This window comes from Bos indicus x Bos taurus, chromosome 9, assembly GCF_003369695.1.
Source record: "Bos indicus x Bos taurus breed Angus x Brahman F1 hybrid chromosome 9, Bos_hybrid_MaternalHap_v2.0, whole genome shotgun sequence".
Taxonomy (NCBI): Eukaryota; Metazoa; Chordata; class Mammalia; order Artiodactyla; family Bovidae; genus Bos; species Bos indicus x Bos taurus.
In genome coordinates, this window is record NC_040084.1 from 60626164 (window position 1) to 60640313 (window position 14150).

The 14150-nt window shown below is 43.2% G+C and overlaps 2 protein-coding genes across 8 annotated transcripts in view; one reads left to right on the plus strand and one right to left on the minus strand.

The window, feature by feature from the left end:
• Nucleotides 1-2269, plus strand: LYRM2 (LYR motif containing 2). The gene is made up of 3 exons (XM_027551398.1): nt 1-96; nt 561-701; nt 1385-2269. Exons 1-3 carry the CDS (start codon nt 52-54, stop codon nt 1463-1465), a joined length of 267 nt encoding a protein of 88 aa, XP_027407199.1. The 5' UTR covers nt 1-51; the 3' UTR covers nt 1466-2269.
• Nucleotides 2270-6469: 4200 nt separating this feature from the next.
• Nucleotides 6470-14150, minus strand: part of ANKRD6 (ankyrin repeat domain 6) — a 183199-nt gene continuing 175518 nt past the window's right edge. For all 7 annotated transcript variants that reach the window (XM_027551399.1, XM_027551405.1, XM_027551402.1 and 4 more), the window contains 3 exons: nt 11069-11182; nt 10071-10197; nt 6470-8549 (listed from right to left, as the gene is read on the minus strand). In XM_027551399.1, the coding sequence (XP_027407200.1) occupies nt 7972-8549; nt 10071-10197; nt 11069-11182 (819 nt within the window). In that variant the 3' untranslated portion in view covers nt 6470-7971. The remainder of the gene's footprint in view (nt 8550-10070; nt 10198-11068; nt 11183-14150) is intronic.

A 14150-nucleotide genomic window follows, 5' to 3' on the forward strand; every position in this document is an offset into this window, starting at 1 on the left:
ACTTCCGCTCCTGCGCGCCGGGGCTTTGGCGAACCGCGCCGTCAGGACGACATGGCCACTTCCCGCTTGCCCCCAGCAACACTAACGCTCAAGCAGGTACCAGCTGTTCTCGCGGGCCTCTTAGGGCAGCTTTTCTGGGTCTGAGCTCGATTCTCTACCGCTACAGAGTGGGTCTGAGGGACGACTGAGGAGGAGGCCCCTATGCGCGCCGCACTCTGATTGGCTCGGGCTGGGGGGCGGGGCTTCGCGCCCTGGAGGACGGAAGGCGCTGCGGGGCGGGGCTGCTCTCCGGTCGCAGAGGCGAGAGGCTGGCTGAGGTCTGGATCTCTAGCCCGGGTGGGTACCTCAGTGCCTGGTGACACACTATAAAGACTCCTCTGTCGCTTGTACTCTTTAAGGGATCCTGTATTTGACAAATGAGTCCAAGTAAATTTCTTGCCGTTTTCTTAGGGGGAAAAATGGTTTTCTTTCCTCTTTTCAAAATTGAGGACCAAAGAGAAAAGAACCCACTGAACTGACAATTGTGCAGCTGTAATTGCTATTTCTTCTCTCCTGTACAGTTCATGAGAAGGCAGCAAGTTCTCCTCCTCTACAGAAGGATTTTGCAGGCAATTCGGCAAGTTCCAAATGATTCTGATCGCAAATACCTGAAGGACTGGGCAAGAGAAGAATTCAAAAGAAACAAAAGTGCCACGGAAGAGGTGAGACCAAGATCGCTAGTGAGGGAAGACCCAGACCCTTTTGTGCGGATTCGTGTTTTTTTTTTTAAGTTTATACGATATCTTGGAATATCTACTGAAATACCGCCAGGCTCCTCTGTCCATGGGATTCTACAGGCAAGAACACTGGTGTAGGTTGCCATGCCCTCCCTCCTCCAGGGGATCTTCCCAACCCAGGGGTCAAACCCGCATCTCTTAGGTCTCCTGCGTTGGCAGGCGGGTTCTTTACCACTAGTGCCACCTGGGATGCTTGATTAGTGAGCTTTTTTAATAAATTAATAGCTGTCTTGGAATATGTCACTGAAATGATCTATCTTGATCATTGCTCTCAATGTCACTGATTTTTCACTTAACTGGTATTTTAATTATACAGTGTTTGTTCTATCTACACTCTACAGTGGCATCACCCAACTTTTCTGTTAAACCAAATACCTGTATGCACACACACACAAAGATAAATATTACAGCATGGTAGTCTGGGAAGTATGTTTGGGATATATGAAAGCATGTCAGACAATTGTATACCCCTGATTGTTAATTCTGGGCTTTCCTAAAGTACAGCAGTTCCAGTTCTCAGTGTTAATTCTTAATTTTAACAGATGAAATGGTAGAGCTGTACCTTGTTCTACCAATTAAAACTGACCAGATTTCACTTTCTTCTACAGGATACAATCCGGATGATGATTACTCAAGGCAATATGCAGCTCAAAGAGTTAGAAAAAACACTTGCTTTGGTCAGATCTTAACTACAGCATTGTTCTGAAAGGTTTTCAAAGTCTCCATGTGTATAGTTGAGCTTAGGCTCAATTATGGGCAGCCCAAAGCCAAGTGAAACTGTTTATATGTAGAACCCTTGAGCAAAATATCAGAACATGGAGCATAGCATATCAGAGAGAGAGCCAGGAAAAGTGCATCAGAGCAATTGTCTTAGCACGGAAAAACACACCCGGTATTTTGAAAATGTTTTTGGATGTGTCAGCAGTATTTTGTAAGAAGCAAAAATACAACAGATAGTACAACAGATAGCACATAAAAAGATGTTCAATGCCATTAATCAGTCATCTGGGAAATGCAAATCAAAACCACCAAGAGATGCTATTCACATCTACTAGGATGGCTGTAATTAAAAAGGGAGGTAACTGCAAATGTTTGTGAGGACGGAGAAATTGGAACCTTATACATGGCTGGTGGGACTATAAAATTGTGCAGCCACTTTGGAAACAGACTGTCCAGTTGCCCAAAGGGTAAAACAGCATTATTCATAAGAGCCACAAAGTAGACAATCCAAATGCCTATCAACTGATTATGGACTAAGTAAAATGTGGTATACCCATACAATAAAATATTATTTAGCAAACGAAAAGGAATGAAGTATTGATTCATGCTACACCTGAATGAATCTTGAAAACATTATTAAGAGGCCAGTCACAAAAGATTACATATTGTCTAATTCCATTTATATGAATGCACAACTCAATATACTAAAATCTATTGAATTGTACATTTTACCTGTATGCAAATTCTCTCTCAATAAAGCCATTCCACCAGCACCCCCTCCTCCCGATTTTTTTTGTGTAAGTCAGTAAAGCTGTTTTTAAAAACTGTGAGGTGTAGGGCTAGAGGTGTACTGACCTCAGAGACAGTCTGGAGCTTCCTTGGAATGTCTTTCCGTGTTATCCCTCAGGGTTTGTTGAGGCATGTCATTCAGACATATCATATCTGATACTCAGAGGACTCTCTGAAGAGATCACCACAGGGAATCTAGAACTTTGTTGGAAAGAGGAGAAAGAGAAACTTAATGAACCCTTCAAAAAGAAGAGGCAGTTTCTGGATGAAACAAATACAGTTACCTTAACAGCCATGTGGAAAGTAAAATAAATCATTCAGGAAGCTTCTCAGTGCATTAGATTCTGCCCTGGTAACAGGAAAAACCAGTCTAAAGAATACACTGGATATAAAGCTGACTTCAGGACCCTTGAAAGAAACCACATGTTTAATTCAGTGAACGTGAAAGCTCACGGAAGAGGCTGGGATTGGCAGTTCATCTACAGAACAGATCTAAAAAGTTAACCCAAGAATCTGAGCAGCACCTGAAAGATGTAGAACTTTTGCAGGATGATAAAGCTGTGTGAACCTGTGGTGGTGTATCAGTAACCTGCATCCCAAGGCCCACATTCGCGTCCCACAGCTTCAGAGGCCACAAGAAAAAACAATTCTGAATACTCTTCCACAGGGGAATGTGGACATTTTAAATGCTTGCCTGAGCCAGTTTTTATCTAGATGTACTTTAGGCCAGCCATCTGATGAACAAAAGGAAAAGCATTTGTGAACAGTTTCTGAACAAAGAACAAACTTAGAAATATTTACCCTAAAAAAAAAAAGAAATATTTACCCTTTTCTCTGTGTGGCATGATTGACATACATACGCAAATACAGGCTGTCTCTAGTTAATTTAAAATCTTGAAGCTAAAAGCCATCCTTTGTGAAGTGTGGCAGTCAGTGACTTTGATGTTCATCCTAGCAGTGGTGCATGTGGAAGATGTTAGAGCATTTGTGGTTTGTATTTGCAAGAATCAAAATACCACAGGCTCCCCAAGAAAACCTGACTTGGTTTTAAGTAGATAAAACACATGAAAAGTTGAATTTGCATCTTTGCAAAGCTAAGATCATTCTCAGGGATAAGCTTTTCCCTCATTTCTAATGAACAGTTTGACTTTATGTGTTCACTTACAGCTTTATCTCCTCTAAATTATAAGTCTGTTGTTTAGCCTAAAGGAAGATTTATTTAGCAATTTCTTCTCACACATCAAACCTTGGTCATGAACTACGAAACTGGCCAAAAGAGAACTGCTGGTGAAACATTTAATTCATCAGCTTTATCACTATTTTGGATTAGGCAAATGAACTTTCTGGGTGTTCCCTGTAAACTAGTTGTTCAGTCACTAAGTCACGTCTGACTCTTTCAGCTCCATGGACTGCATCACGTCAGGCTCCTCTGCTCCTCTGTCCACTGTTTCCTGGAGTTTGCTCAAGTAACTGCCCGTTGAGTCAGCGATACTATACTATTGTTTGAATGTTTTGTTCCCAAAGTTTAAGGTTTGAACGTTCCATTATGTGTAGCAACTACAATAAGGGCTTCCCCCATAGCTCAGTCGGTAAAGAATCTGCCTACAATGCAGGATACCTGGGTTTGTTTCCTCGGTTGGGAAGATCCTGTGGAGAAAGAAACGGCAATCCACTCCAGTATTCTTGCCTGGAAAATCCCATGAACAGAGGAGCCTGGTCTGCTACAGTCCATGGGTTTGCAAGAGTCGGACACGACTTAGTGACTACACCACCCATCACCACTACAATAAATCAGTCTTTTTATATTATAAGTTTTTTAACTACAAAAGCTTTCTAGCACATGAAAAGTGGCTAAGGCTATTATTTATATTTCTGACTGCTCCTATGTCATTTCCCCCATTTCAGTGTGCTATCAGTCTGAACTGCATGGCACAGGCCTTGCTGCAGATGTGTCTGCTGGGACAGATGACTTTCCAGTGTTCGAGGAAGGCAAGACATCCTATTTCCTGGAATTTGTATTACTGCAATCACGCCTCTCCTCCACTTAAGCTGAGCAGCAGAGAGCCAAACTTAAATAACTCAATTATCTTTTATAGAAAAGTAAGAAAAATTCAACTAAAACAACCAAAAGGAAGCAGCTTACATCTACATTGAAAAAAAAAAAATAAGGATTATGTAGAGTAAGGCCCGAACAGGATCAAAAGCTAGCTGTCATTCCGTGCCAAACTGGGAACCACCTCAGGCTGTTTCCTTCCTTGAATCAGACTTTTGAGAAATACCTTAAGGATTAAATGAAATTTACAACTTCTGTTTCCTGAGAAGAGTAAGTCACTTTTACCCAGTCCATTTTGTTTGTTAAAAAAAGCGTTTTGCTGAACAGTGTCTTGCTTCTGTGTGTCATGGATTTAAGTCAGTGTGTTCACATTTAGTCACATTTGGCTAAGTGGTACACGAATATTTTTCCTTAAAATGACGGCTGAAAAAATACTCTTCATAAATTTCTCTTTGGTAAAACATATTTAAAAGGCCATTAGGCTTTTTTTTTTTAAACTGATTTGTCCTTTAAGTCTTAATTGATTGGCTTTTATATCATAGGAAATTTAGCTTTTAGAAACAGTTTGTTAGTAAAAAAAATACATTATCTTAGCCTGCACACAATGAGGTTTTGTCCCCTTCTCATTTGTTCAGTATTTTCCAAAAGGTCAACAGTTTAAAGAAAGCATTTTGTTTAAGCTTACACTGAAAAATCTTTTCATGTTACAGCAGGCTTAAAAATTTTTTTACGTTTTCATGCAGTATACCTGATCTCTCCTTTAAAAGCAAGTGTATTTAGTCTAAATTACATTCTTTTAAAATCAAGGTGAAGTGTGCCTAGGTGAAAGCACTCCTTCAGGAACCATAAAATTTGGTCAACCACACAAATGAAAATGTAGGCTGAACAAAGTATTCTCACTTTCATTCTTTAAATACGGGATATTTGCCATAATGTTGAAAACCATATTTAATGCTTGGAAGAGAGAGACGTTCAAGGTGATAAAAATATTAAATAGAATATAACATACCTCTCAAGCTTCAACTTTTGACTGAATCAACTCTTGACTGAAAAAAAGAAGGTATAAACATGAAAACACCCCTTCATTTTGGGCTCCCAAAGTCTAAAGTAAAATTAGAATATTCAATTTATCACAGATATTTACTACCCTCAATGCAATAATGCACTAACAATTAAAAAAAATACTGCAGTATTGTACATCTTTTCTGTATTTTACATCATTTTTCCCACAGCTATTGAAAATTCCAGCCTCAGTTTGAGACACAACCTACATGACTGGTCATAAGTTGTTAATAGTTCTGCTTCTTAGGAAAAGCACTATTGTGGCATTTGTTCATTTCAGCCAATAGCACAAGGGAAAAAAGAAAAAACACATGGGAGCCTTAGTTGAGTTTTTGACAATGCTAAGGTACAAAAACAGACCAAACACAGTCGTTGAAAACACTCCTGCATTTGTCTTGAGCCGCTGTGATCTCTGAGTTAGAAGCCGGCTGACCCTGTTCGGTTTCCTGGCCTCCACTGGCTTTCCCTTCTGTGGGAAATAAGATCCACACAATCTGCCCTACTAGGTGCACTTGACCTTTCATGTTTCTCCCTGGTCTCTTCCCTGACTCTGATGGAATTTTCCGTTCACAGTAAGCTGCCTGCTTCTGATGGACAGGAGTTATATAATCAAAATACCACCAAAGCATTAAAATGGTTTCAGCGTTTCTCAACAGGGATACCTCACAAGGTAACAGATCTCTGAATGGGTGAGAATAACTTCTACTTGGAACACGACTTACGGATCGTCTCAGGATTTCAGTATCAGGCAGCTCTCAATAGACTGATGTTTCCTGAGAAAGGATTCTGAAAAGGTTTACTGATACCTCGTTGGGAACAGATTTAGAAAACTCAAGGTACCACGTGACCCTACAGTGCTGTGATGCTGCACTGGGAACAAACGGAAACGGAGAGAGCAAAGCGCCCCTACAGCTCTCCATCTAACGAGAGTCTCGGGAGAAGTGCCCCTACAGTTCTCCATCTAACGAGAGTCTCGGGAGAAGTCGTCTGCCCACCAAGTAGTAGAGGAACAAGATGAGCTCACAGACCTGATGATAAACTTGAAAGAACACCAAATTAATTCCTTGTCCAGGTTTCAGAACGATGACATACATCTACATTTATTAGGAACGCCTAGATCCATTGACTGCATTTAAAAAAACAAACCCAAAACAATTGAGCTTGAGGGGCAGAGTACACAGGGACTAAATGCATACTTTGTTTCTCTGGGTGTTCCCATGTCAAGAAGTCACATTTTTCTCTTTGGCTCAAAGAGCAAAACTTTATTCAAAATTACAGACAACAGTACTTGGTTCCTGTGTTTATAGAAATAGAATTGAAGTTTCTATGCACATATGGAATTTTGAGGAGATGAATACAATGCCACATTCCAAAGGACAAGAAGCTTGAAAGATAATTCAGAGTTTCAATATACTGTTACTTTTCAACTTTGTACAGCCCACAGAGCAGAGTAAAAATCTAGGGCTCCATGATGCTGGAGAATCAAAGTCAATTTATTGAATTATTTACCTTGACATAGTCACTACAAAGCAGTGGGAAGCTTTTGAGGTTCCTCAATGACAGAACTCAATTCAAAATGAAATACTGTATTTATAAAATGTAGACCAATAAGCTCAAATTCAGGAAGGTGCTCTAAGATAATTTGGCTGGGAATTAGATTATAAAAATTTCAGGTAACTGTTATGGGAATTTTTTTCCATTAATCCACTTGAAAATCACTATGATTGATTGTAGTATTTCTATATTTTGGCTGAAAGATACAAACACCATGATCGAATGATCTGAACCTTTCTGAGTTCACTATTAACAAACATTTTCAGTGCTATTATGCCAATTAACATGTTATTTAAATACACTCTGACTTTTCAAAACATTTTAAGATATACTGCATCTTGTGACATCATGAAAATCCTTCTCCTCAAAATTTGTTTGATGAGTTTTCCCCTGGTTAAAATGTCAGCATCTTGAGAATTATGAACTTGCGGGAGCGAGGCTGTCTGGATCTTGACATTCCTCAGCATGTCTATTACAGCCCTTCAGAGAGACACTCTGTCCGGGCACAGCAGCTGTGTTGCTATGAAGGACTGCTTGATTCGAGTTCACAAGGATGAATATTTTTTCTTGCTTTTCATTTACATTATTTCATATTGGGAACATTAGGGTTTAGGCTTATACATCCTTCAGTTTCTTAGCATGGCTCTTTAATTTGAGCTTTTGAACTTCAGATGAACTTGGGCTGAGGTTTTGAGTCTATAATGAAACCTGAAACCAAGCACACTTCCCCTGGTTTCAGTCTAATTGTTGAAGTCTTCATAACTTCAGGGTGTAGGAAACGTGTGTCTGGCACATTTTAGAAATTAGTGTTTTGTTTTTTTTAAAGGCAAGTTCTGCTATATGCACAATAACCGACACCTTGGACATCGCCCTTCTGCAGCTGCAGGACAGGAGATCCTCAAGGATCCTTTCTCAGGCCATTTGTTTTTTCATTTGTTCAGTCGCTCGGTCGTGTGCGACTCTTCGCAGCTCCATGGACTGCAGTGCACCAGGCTTCCCTGTCTTTCACTGCGGGCCCTAGTTTTCCTTCTGTACCTTAGTCCTTAGTTTAGCAAGTTCCTCCTCTAAACTTTTAATGTGTTCCTCCAGCGTGGCCTTGTCTTGCTGGGCTTTCTGACTGGCTTGGCTTCGTGCTTCTTCAATCTTCCTTTCATACCACTTTTCCATCTGGGTGGAAACAGCCTCAAAGAAATACTGGGTGAGCTCCAGCGCTTGGGAGGTGTCTCGAACGTGAGGGGCGGTCTGCTCGCCGCCTGCTGCTGAAGGCAGGGGCTGCCCGCCGGCAGTGCTGACTGCTGGCTGCTGGCCTCGGTGCCTCGTCTGCCCACTTTTCCCAGACTTTTTGGTCTGGGTGCCTCTGTCAACACAAGGCCCAGCCTGTGGATCGCATCTGGCTGTCTCTTTCAAGGGGAGCGAGGCTGTCTGGACCTTGACGTTCCTCAGTCGGGAGCCCGTACAGTCCGAGGAAGACAGCTCCTGCTGCTGGAGTCTGTGGGTGGCGGTGGAGCTGAGGGCCTTTTCCTTGGGCCTGACCACCTGGGGGGAACTGTCCGAGGCTGCTACTGGGCCTGCAGTCACCACTGACTGATCCACACCTGGTTTTGGAAGGAAAACAAGAGTCAGAGTGAATCTGTGTTCATACAGTCACTTGGGCTGGCATTTGAGAGTCTTGGGAATCCTGTAAGCCACCATCCTCTCAATCACCACCCGCCTGTGCAGCTTCTCCCATCCTTTCCTTCTGCTTCTCCCTGGATTATGATGTTGGCTTGTCAGGGCTTTCAGGGGTACTGTGTTAGACCCACTCATGGCATCTAAGCCAAAATGTTGCTGGCCCTTCCTATAACCTGTCTCAATCTACACGAATTCCCAAGTGGCTGAGTGGTAAAGAATCTGCCTGCCAATGCAAGAGACACCAGTTCATTCTTGGGTCAGGAAGATCCCCTGAAGAAGGAAAAGGCAACCCACTCCAGTATTCTCGTCTGGGAAATCCCGTGGACAGAGGAGCCTGGTGGGCTACAGTCCGTGGGGTCACAAAGAGTCAGACATGACTAGGTGACTAAAGAACAACAACAGTCTACATGAGAGGGCTCTGGGTACCACTTCCTGATAGTTAAGGATGCTACATCTCACTGTATGTCCTAAAGCAGAGCTGGGCACTTACTGATGAGAGTAAGCACCCTTACTGATGAGAGTAAGTCTCTAATTTCTGGGCCTTTCCCACACCAGAGCCCCAGTTACAAGTTCCTTGACCCAATGTGGAGAGGTGGCCCTAATCCCCCTACCCAGAGCTCTGTGACAAGTTCCATAACTAGTCCCAGCATGAAAAACTTGCCCAGGATTTTCCCCACCATTAAGGCACAAAGATACAGAAATGGTCCATGGTAATATGAAATACACAACACATCAAAATCCCCCATGAAGGTCTAATTACTAAGGCTGTGCATATCCTCAAATGATCATCATTGAGTATAACCACTGAGCTAACCTAGTGGTACTCTGCTAAAAGCATCTCTTATCCAGCACCTGGGGCAGCTTCGATACATGATCTGTGGTTTAACGAGGCTGTACAGGAGATGTAAAGAGATGTGGGTTCAATATGGGTTGGGAAGATCCCCTGGAGGAGGGCATGGCAACCCACTCCAGTATTCTTGCCTGGAGAATCCCCTGGACAGAGAAGCCTGGCAGGCTACAGTTCACAGGGTCGAAAAGAGTTGAACATGACCAAAGCAACTTAGCACCCATGCAGAGCAGGCCAAAGGTAGAAGGCTGATCAAGGACGAGAAAGGGAAAGAGGTGCAAGGGCGAGTGCCCTGCCAAACAGACAGGTCCCCTTCTCACCTTAATCTTTGGGTGTCTACTTTCACGCTATTAGTACTGCACTGCTATCACTGATCAGCGATTCTTTTATTCCTTCATTCAACAAAGTTTTGAACACTTAAATAAGAGTACTTTATTATTAAATAGCAACAGCATGGTCCTGGCCCCTACAGAGTTCATGCTACAATCTGGTGTTTCATGCAGCCCTATCACACGGGCTGTCTTCAGATGTAAGAAGAGAGCTCGACCTGGGGTTTCATCACCTTTGGATGGAGGGGCTCTCTCTGCATGCTGGTTACCTGTGGAGGACTCGCAAGTGGACGGTGTGGATTTAGTCCTGGAGGCCCTAGAATCTCCAGAAAGCTTCAGCTCCAGATTCTGAATCTTTAACATGCACCAGGTTTTTAATTCATCCACCAAGGACATCTAAAAAAATCCCACAAGTTAGTCCACAAATCATCAGGAGACTTTGATACACAGCTTATGAACTAAAGCCTCAAGAATGGACTTTTCAATTATGATAGGCTATTATCTAGAGAAGTCCCAAAGTTGTGGGCTACCTGCCTCCCACAGGCCACACAGCCTTCTCTGTGGGCCCCCCAAAGCCTGGGATTCACCTAGCACTCAAGCTGATAGCTAACTATTATCTTCATTAAGTGACTTAGAGGCATCTTAAAAGCAAACACCCAGGTGGTGCAGCGGTAAAGAATATGCCTGCCAATGTAGGAGACCCAAGAGACTCAGGCTCCATCCCTGGGTTGGGAAGATACCCTGGAGGAGGAAAGGGCAACCCACTCCAGGATTCTTGCCTGGAAAATCCCATGGACAGAGGAGTTTGGCGGGCTAGTCCATGGGGTCGCAGAGTCAGACATGACCGAGCACACAGCACATACAAACACCTAAAGCAGGTCTGGCTGCTTAGGGGCACAAACTCACACTCACAGGAACTCATTTCGTGTCTGCCGTCCTGGGTGGTCCACACATTCTGAGGGCAGGAACCAAGTTTTGTGCGACAACAGAGTCACAGCCCAGCAGAAGCACAGTACACAGCACTGACCCTGGGCGGAGCCCACCTTTTCCCCAGCACCTTCTACAAACTGCTCAGCCTCCGCCTCCTACCAGCATATTCAGCCACAAACAGGAATCGAACTCCAGGCTCTTTCCTACCTTCAGGTTATAAAAATGACACGCTCTGTCATGCAAACACTTTTAGAGGATCTGGGGATTTTCAGTGATAGGTCTGAGTCCCTTGCCTCAGGGAGAAGTGTGGACAGGACAGACAGATGCTGGTTTTCACCTGCCGTTTCTCTCCCTCGTGCTTCTCCGAGTCCGAGTGCTGCTGCAGGCGGTTCAGGCACTCCGTTCTCTCTGCTGAGAGTCGCTCCACCATCAGCTTGTCCAGAACCCGCATCTAGATTCAATGGGCAAAGGGGATGTTGTGACTGAGATGATCTAAGGATGGGCCCTGATGTCTTCACTCCTGAGATGAGTAAGGGGCTTAGGGGTACCAAGCAGGGGCCAGACAGAAGGCAAGCACATCCCACTCCTCACCCTATTCTTTTCGTGTGGCCCTCATGGAACTCTAAGTTTTCAGAATTCCTGAGTATGTTTCTGTGTAAGCCAATGCTGCTTTCTCATTTAAAATCCTGAGTGGGTCCAGAGACTATAAATACATAGTAAATATACAATTTGAGCCAATATATTCCATGTCAGTAAAAGAAAATTTGTACGGGCCTTTGAAAATTATTTCCAAGACTATAATTACAAGGAAAAACTATTTCAAGGAGTATAGAGCTATCCCAATTCCTCTTTTTAAAAAAAATTTTTTTTAATAATTTTTTAAAGAATTTAAATTTAAAGAAATAAAAAAATATTTTTTAAATTTTTTTAAATTTTATTTATTTTTAATTGAAGGATAATTGCTTTACAATATTGTGTTGGTTTCTACCAAACATCAGCATGGATCAGCCAAAGGTTTACCCATGTCCCCTCCCACCTCCCTTCCCATCCCACTCCTCTAGGTCCAACTCCCGTTTTAAAAATGTTTTTTTTAAACCCCCTTCCCCTTTTTAAATGTTAGTGGCTGCCCGAGAAGAAATGAAAACAGCTGAACAGTCAGAGCTTTCCTCCAGCATTCCCAGTGAACAGATCCTTCACTGAAAGTAGTCACAGCACCTGTGAAGCAGGGAGTGGACGGAGTTCAAAGGGATCACTTCAGGGAGTGATAGCTTATGGTGAACAATGTCAGATTCGTGATTTCTGAAGAAGAAGATTTAGCTTCAGGACCAGGGACCAGGCTTGATCACTCAAGAGCTTTCGTGTAGCAAGAGTTTTATTAAAGTATGAAAAGAGACAGAGAAAGCTTCTGACGTAGGCATCAGAAGGGGGACAGAGAGTGCCCCCCTTGCTCGTGTGAGCAAAGGAGTTATTTACAATAAATCAAAAGAATATCTTAGGTTTGTGAAAATTTTACCAGGCCCACTCCCACAATTTACATTTTAGGATAACAGGATTAGAACTTAACAATAGAAAAGATCCTACCAGACCCACTCCATAATATACATTCTAAAATATCAGGACTAGTCAAAAGGTTTTCCGGAAGGAGAAAACTGTCCACAAGCAGGATACATTGTTGTTATATAATCCCTGGTACAGAGTTTAAACTGAGGTGTGTAATCATCAGGTCCGGGCTTAAAGAAAAACAACGTTTTATGTGACTAAGACTAAGGAATGTAGAAGGAAAAAAAGATGTTTGTCTTTTCTTCCTCCTTGAGAATTCCAGACCCCTATCTCCTCCTCGAGAACCCCAGGCCTCTTTCTCCTTCTTGGGGACACCAGACTTCTTATCAACCTGCCTAAGAATTGACTCTCTCAGGAGGAGCAAGTGACTGTCACCTTGCAATCATGTGCCCTTCTCTGCTCCTCCAGTCCCTAAGCAGGACACTGCCTGTGGGGCTCTAACACCCAGCAGGACAAACTCCCACTGCACGACAAGGTCCACAGAAGAGAAAGGAACCGCTGTGAGTGGGAGCCAGACACGGAGGGCTTGGCAGCGGGCGCCTCTCCTGTTGGGGACATACTGACGTTCCACGCTCAGATGTTTGTAAATAAAAGAGAAGCAGCAGCCCTGGAGATGCAGTGAGCTCCTTCTGCTTGGGCTCCTCATGCCTCAGCCTCCTGGGACCTGCTCTCCTCCTGTTTCCTAGGACCAGCCTGCTCTCCCACCTCCACCCCCTGCCTAGACTGGACAGTACCCAGGCTGACACACAGCTGTGTTCCTGGGGCACAGTTGATGGTCCAGGCACGTGTTCCTGACTCATGCTGCACTAAAGTCAGTCCCCTGAGACCCAAAATTAGGACTAAGGTTCTACACCCCAGTCTGTCACCTTCTTTGAACCAAACAGAGGTCCGTGAGACATCTCAACATTCACCTAACACATTCCCCTCTGTGCTTGCTGCTGCTGCTAAGTCGCCTCAGTCGTATCCAACTCTGTGCGACCCCATAGACGGCAGCCCACCAGGCTCTGCTGTCCCTGGGATTCTCCAGGCAAGAACACTGGAGTGGGTTGCCACTGCCTTCTCCCCCTCTGTGCTTGGGTTAGCTAAAGTGAGGTTTTATTTACAAAACAGTTTAACTAATCTATTATGGCCCAGATATTTTTTAAGTAGGCTTTTTATGAAATGCAAATAACCCACAAACCTTAAAAATACTCAATTTCACCAACAGACAGGGACATACAAATTAAAGTCAAACGTCCTTAGTTAATTTGGTGAAAGCCTAAAAAGAAAAATTCAATGATAGCAAAGGTTTGAAACAGAAACTCAGATCCTGCTTGTAGGATATAAATTGGTACAACCTTTCAATTAAGTAGCTTGCCAACACTTATCAAGAGCCTTAAAAATATTCTTAACTTTGGATCCCACTATCCTAATTCTAAGCATATAACCTCAGAAGCAATCAAGTTTCTGTACATAAATGTTCACAGCATTTATTTAATAGAGTGAAAAATTATAAGCAACTTTAGTCTAACAAAAGGTATGGTTAAACAAATTATGTGGTATTGATATGCTGGAATATTATGAAGCCAAGGATATGGGAAACTGTTCAAGAAACAAAATTAAGCGAAACGGCTTCCCTCGTGGCTCAGTCTCCTGCCAATGCAAGAGACACAGGTTTGAGCCCTGGTCCAGGAGGATTGCAAATGCTGTGGAGCAACTAGGCCTGCAAGCTGTAACTGTTGAGCCAACGCCCTAGAGCCCATGCTCCACAACAAGAGACGGCATGACAGTGAGAAGCCAAGCACTGAACCAGAGAGAAGCCCCTGCTCACTGAAACTAGAGAAAACCCTGAGCAGCCACGAAGGCCTAGCACAGTCAAA

What these genes read in the sequence shown, in the direction of transcription:
- LYRM2 (XM_027551398.1), top strand. Translation starts at nt 52, where the DNA reads ATGGCCACTTCCCGCTTGCCCCCAGCAACACTAACGCTCAAGCAG. An exon ending in CAACACTAACGCTCAAGCAG is followed by an intron (nt 97 to 560) that starts GTACCAGCTGTT and finishes TCTCCTGTACAG; the next exon opens with TTCATGAGAAGGCAGCAAGT. An exon ending in ACAAAAGTGCCACGGAAGAG is followed by an intron (nt 702 to 1,384) that starts GTGAGACCAAGA and finishes TTTCTTCTACAG; the next exon opens with GATACAATCCGGATGATGAT.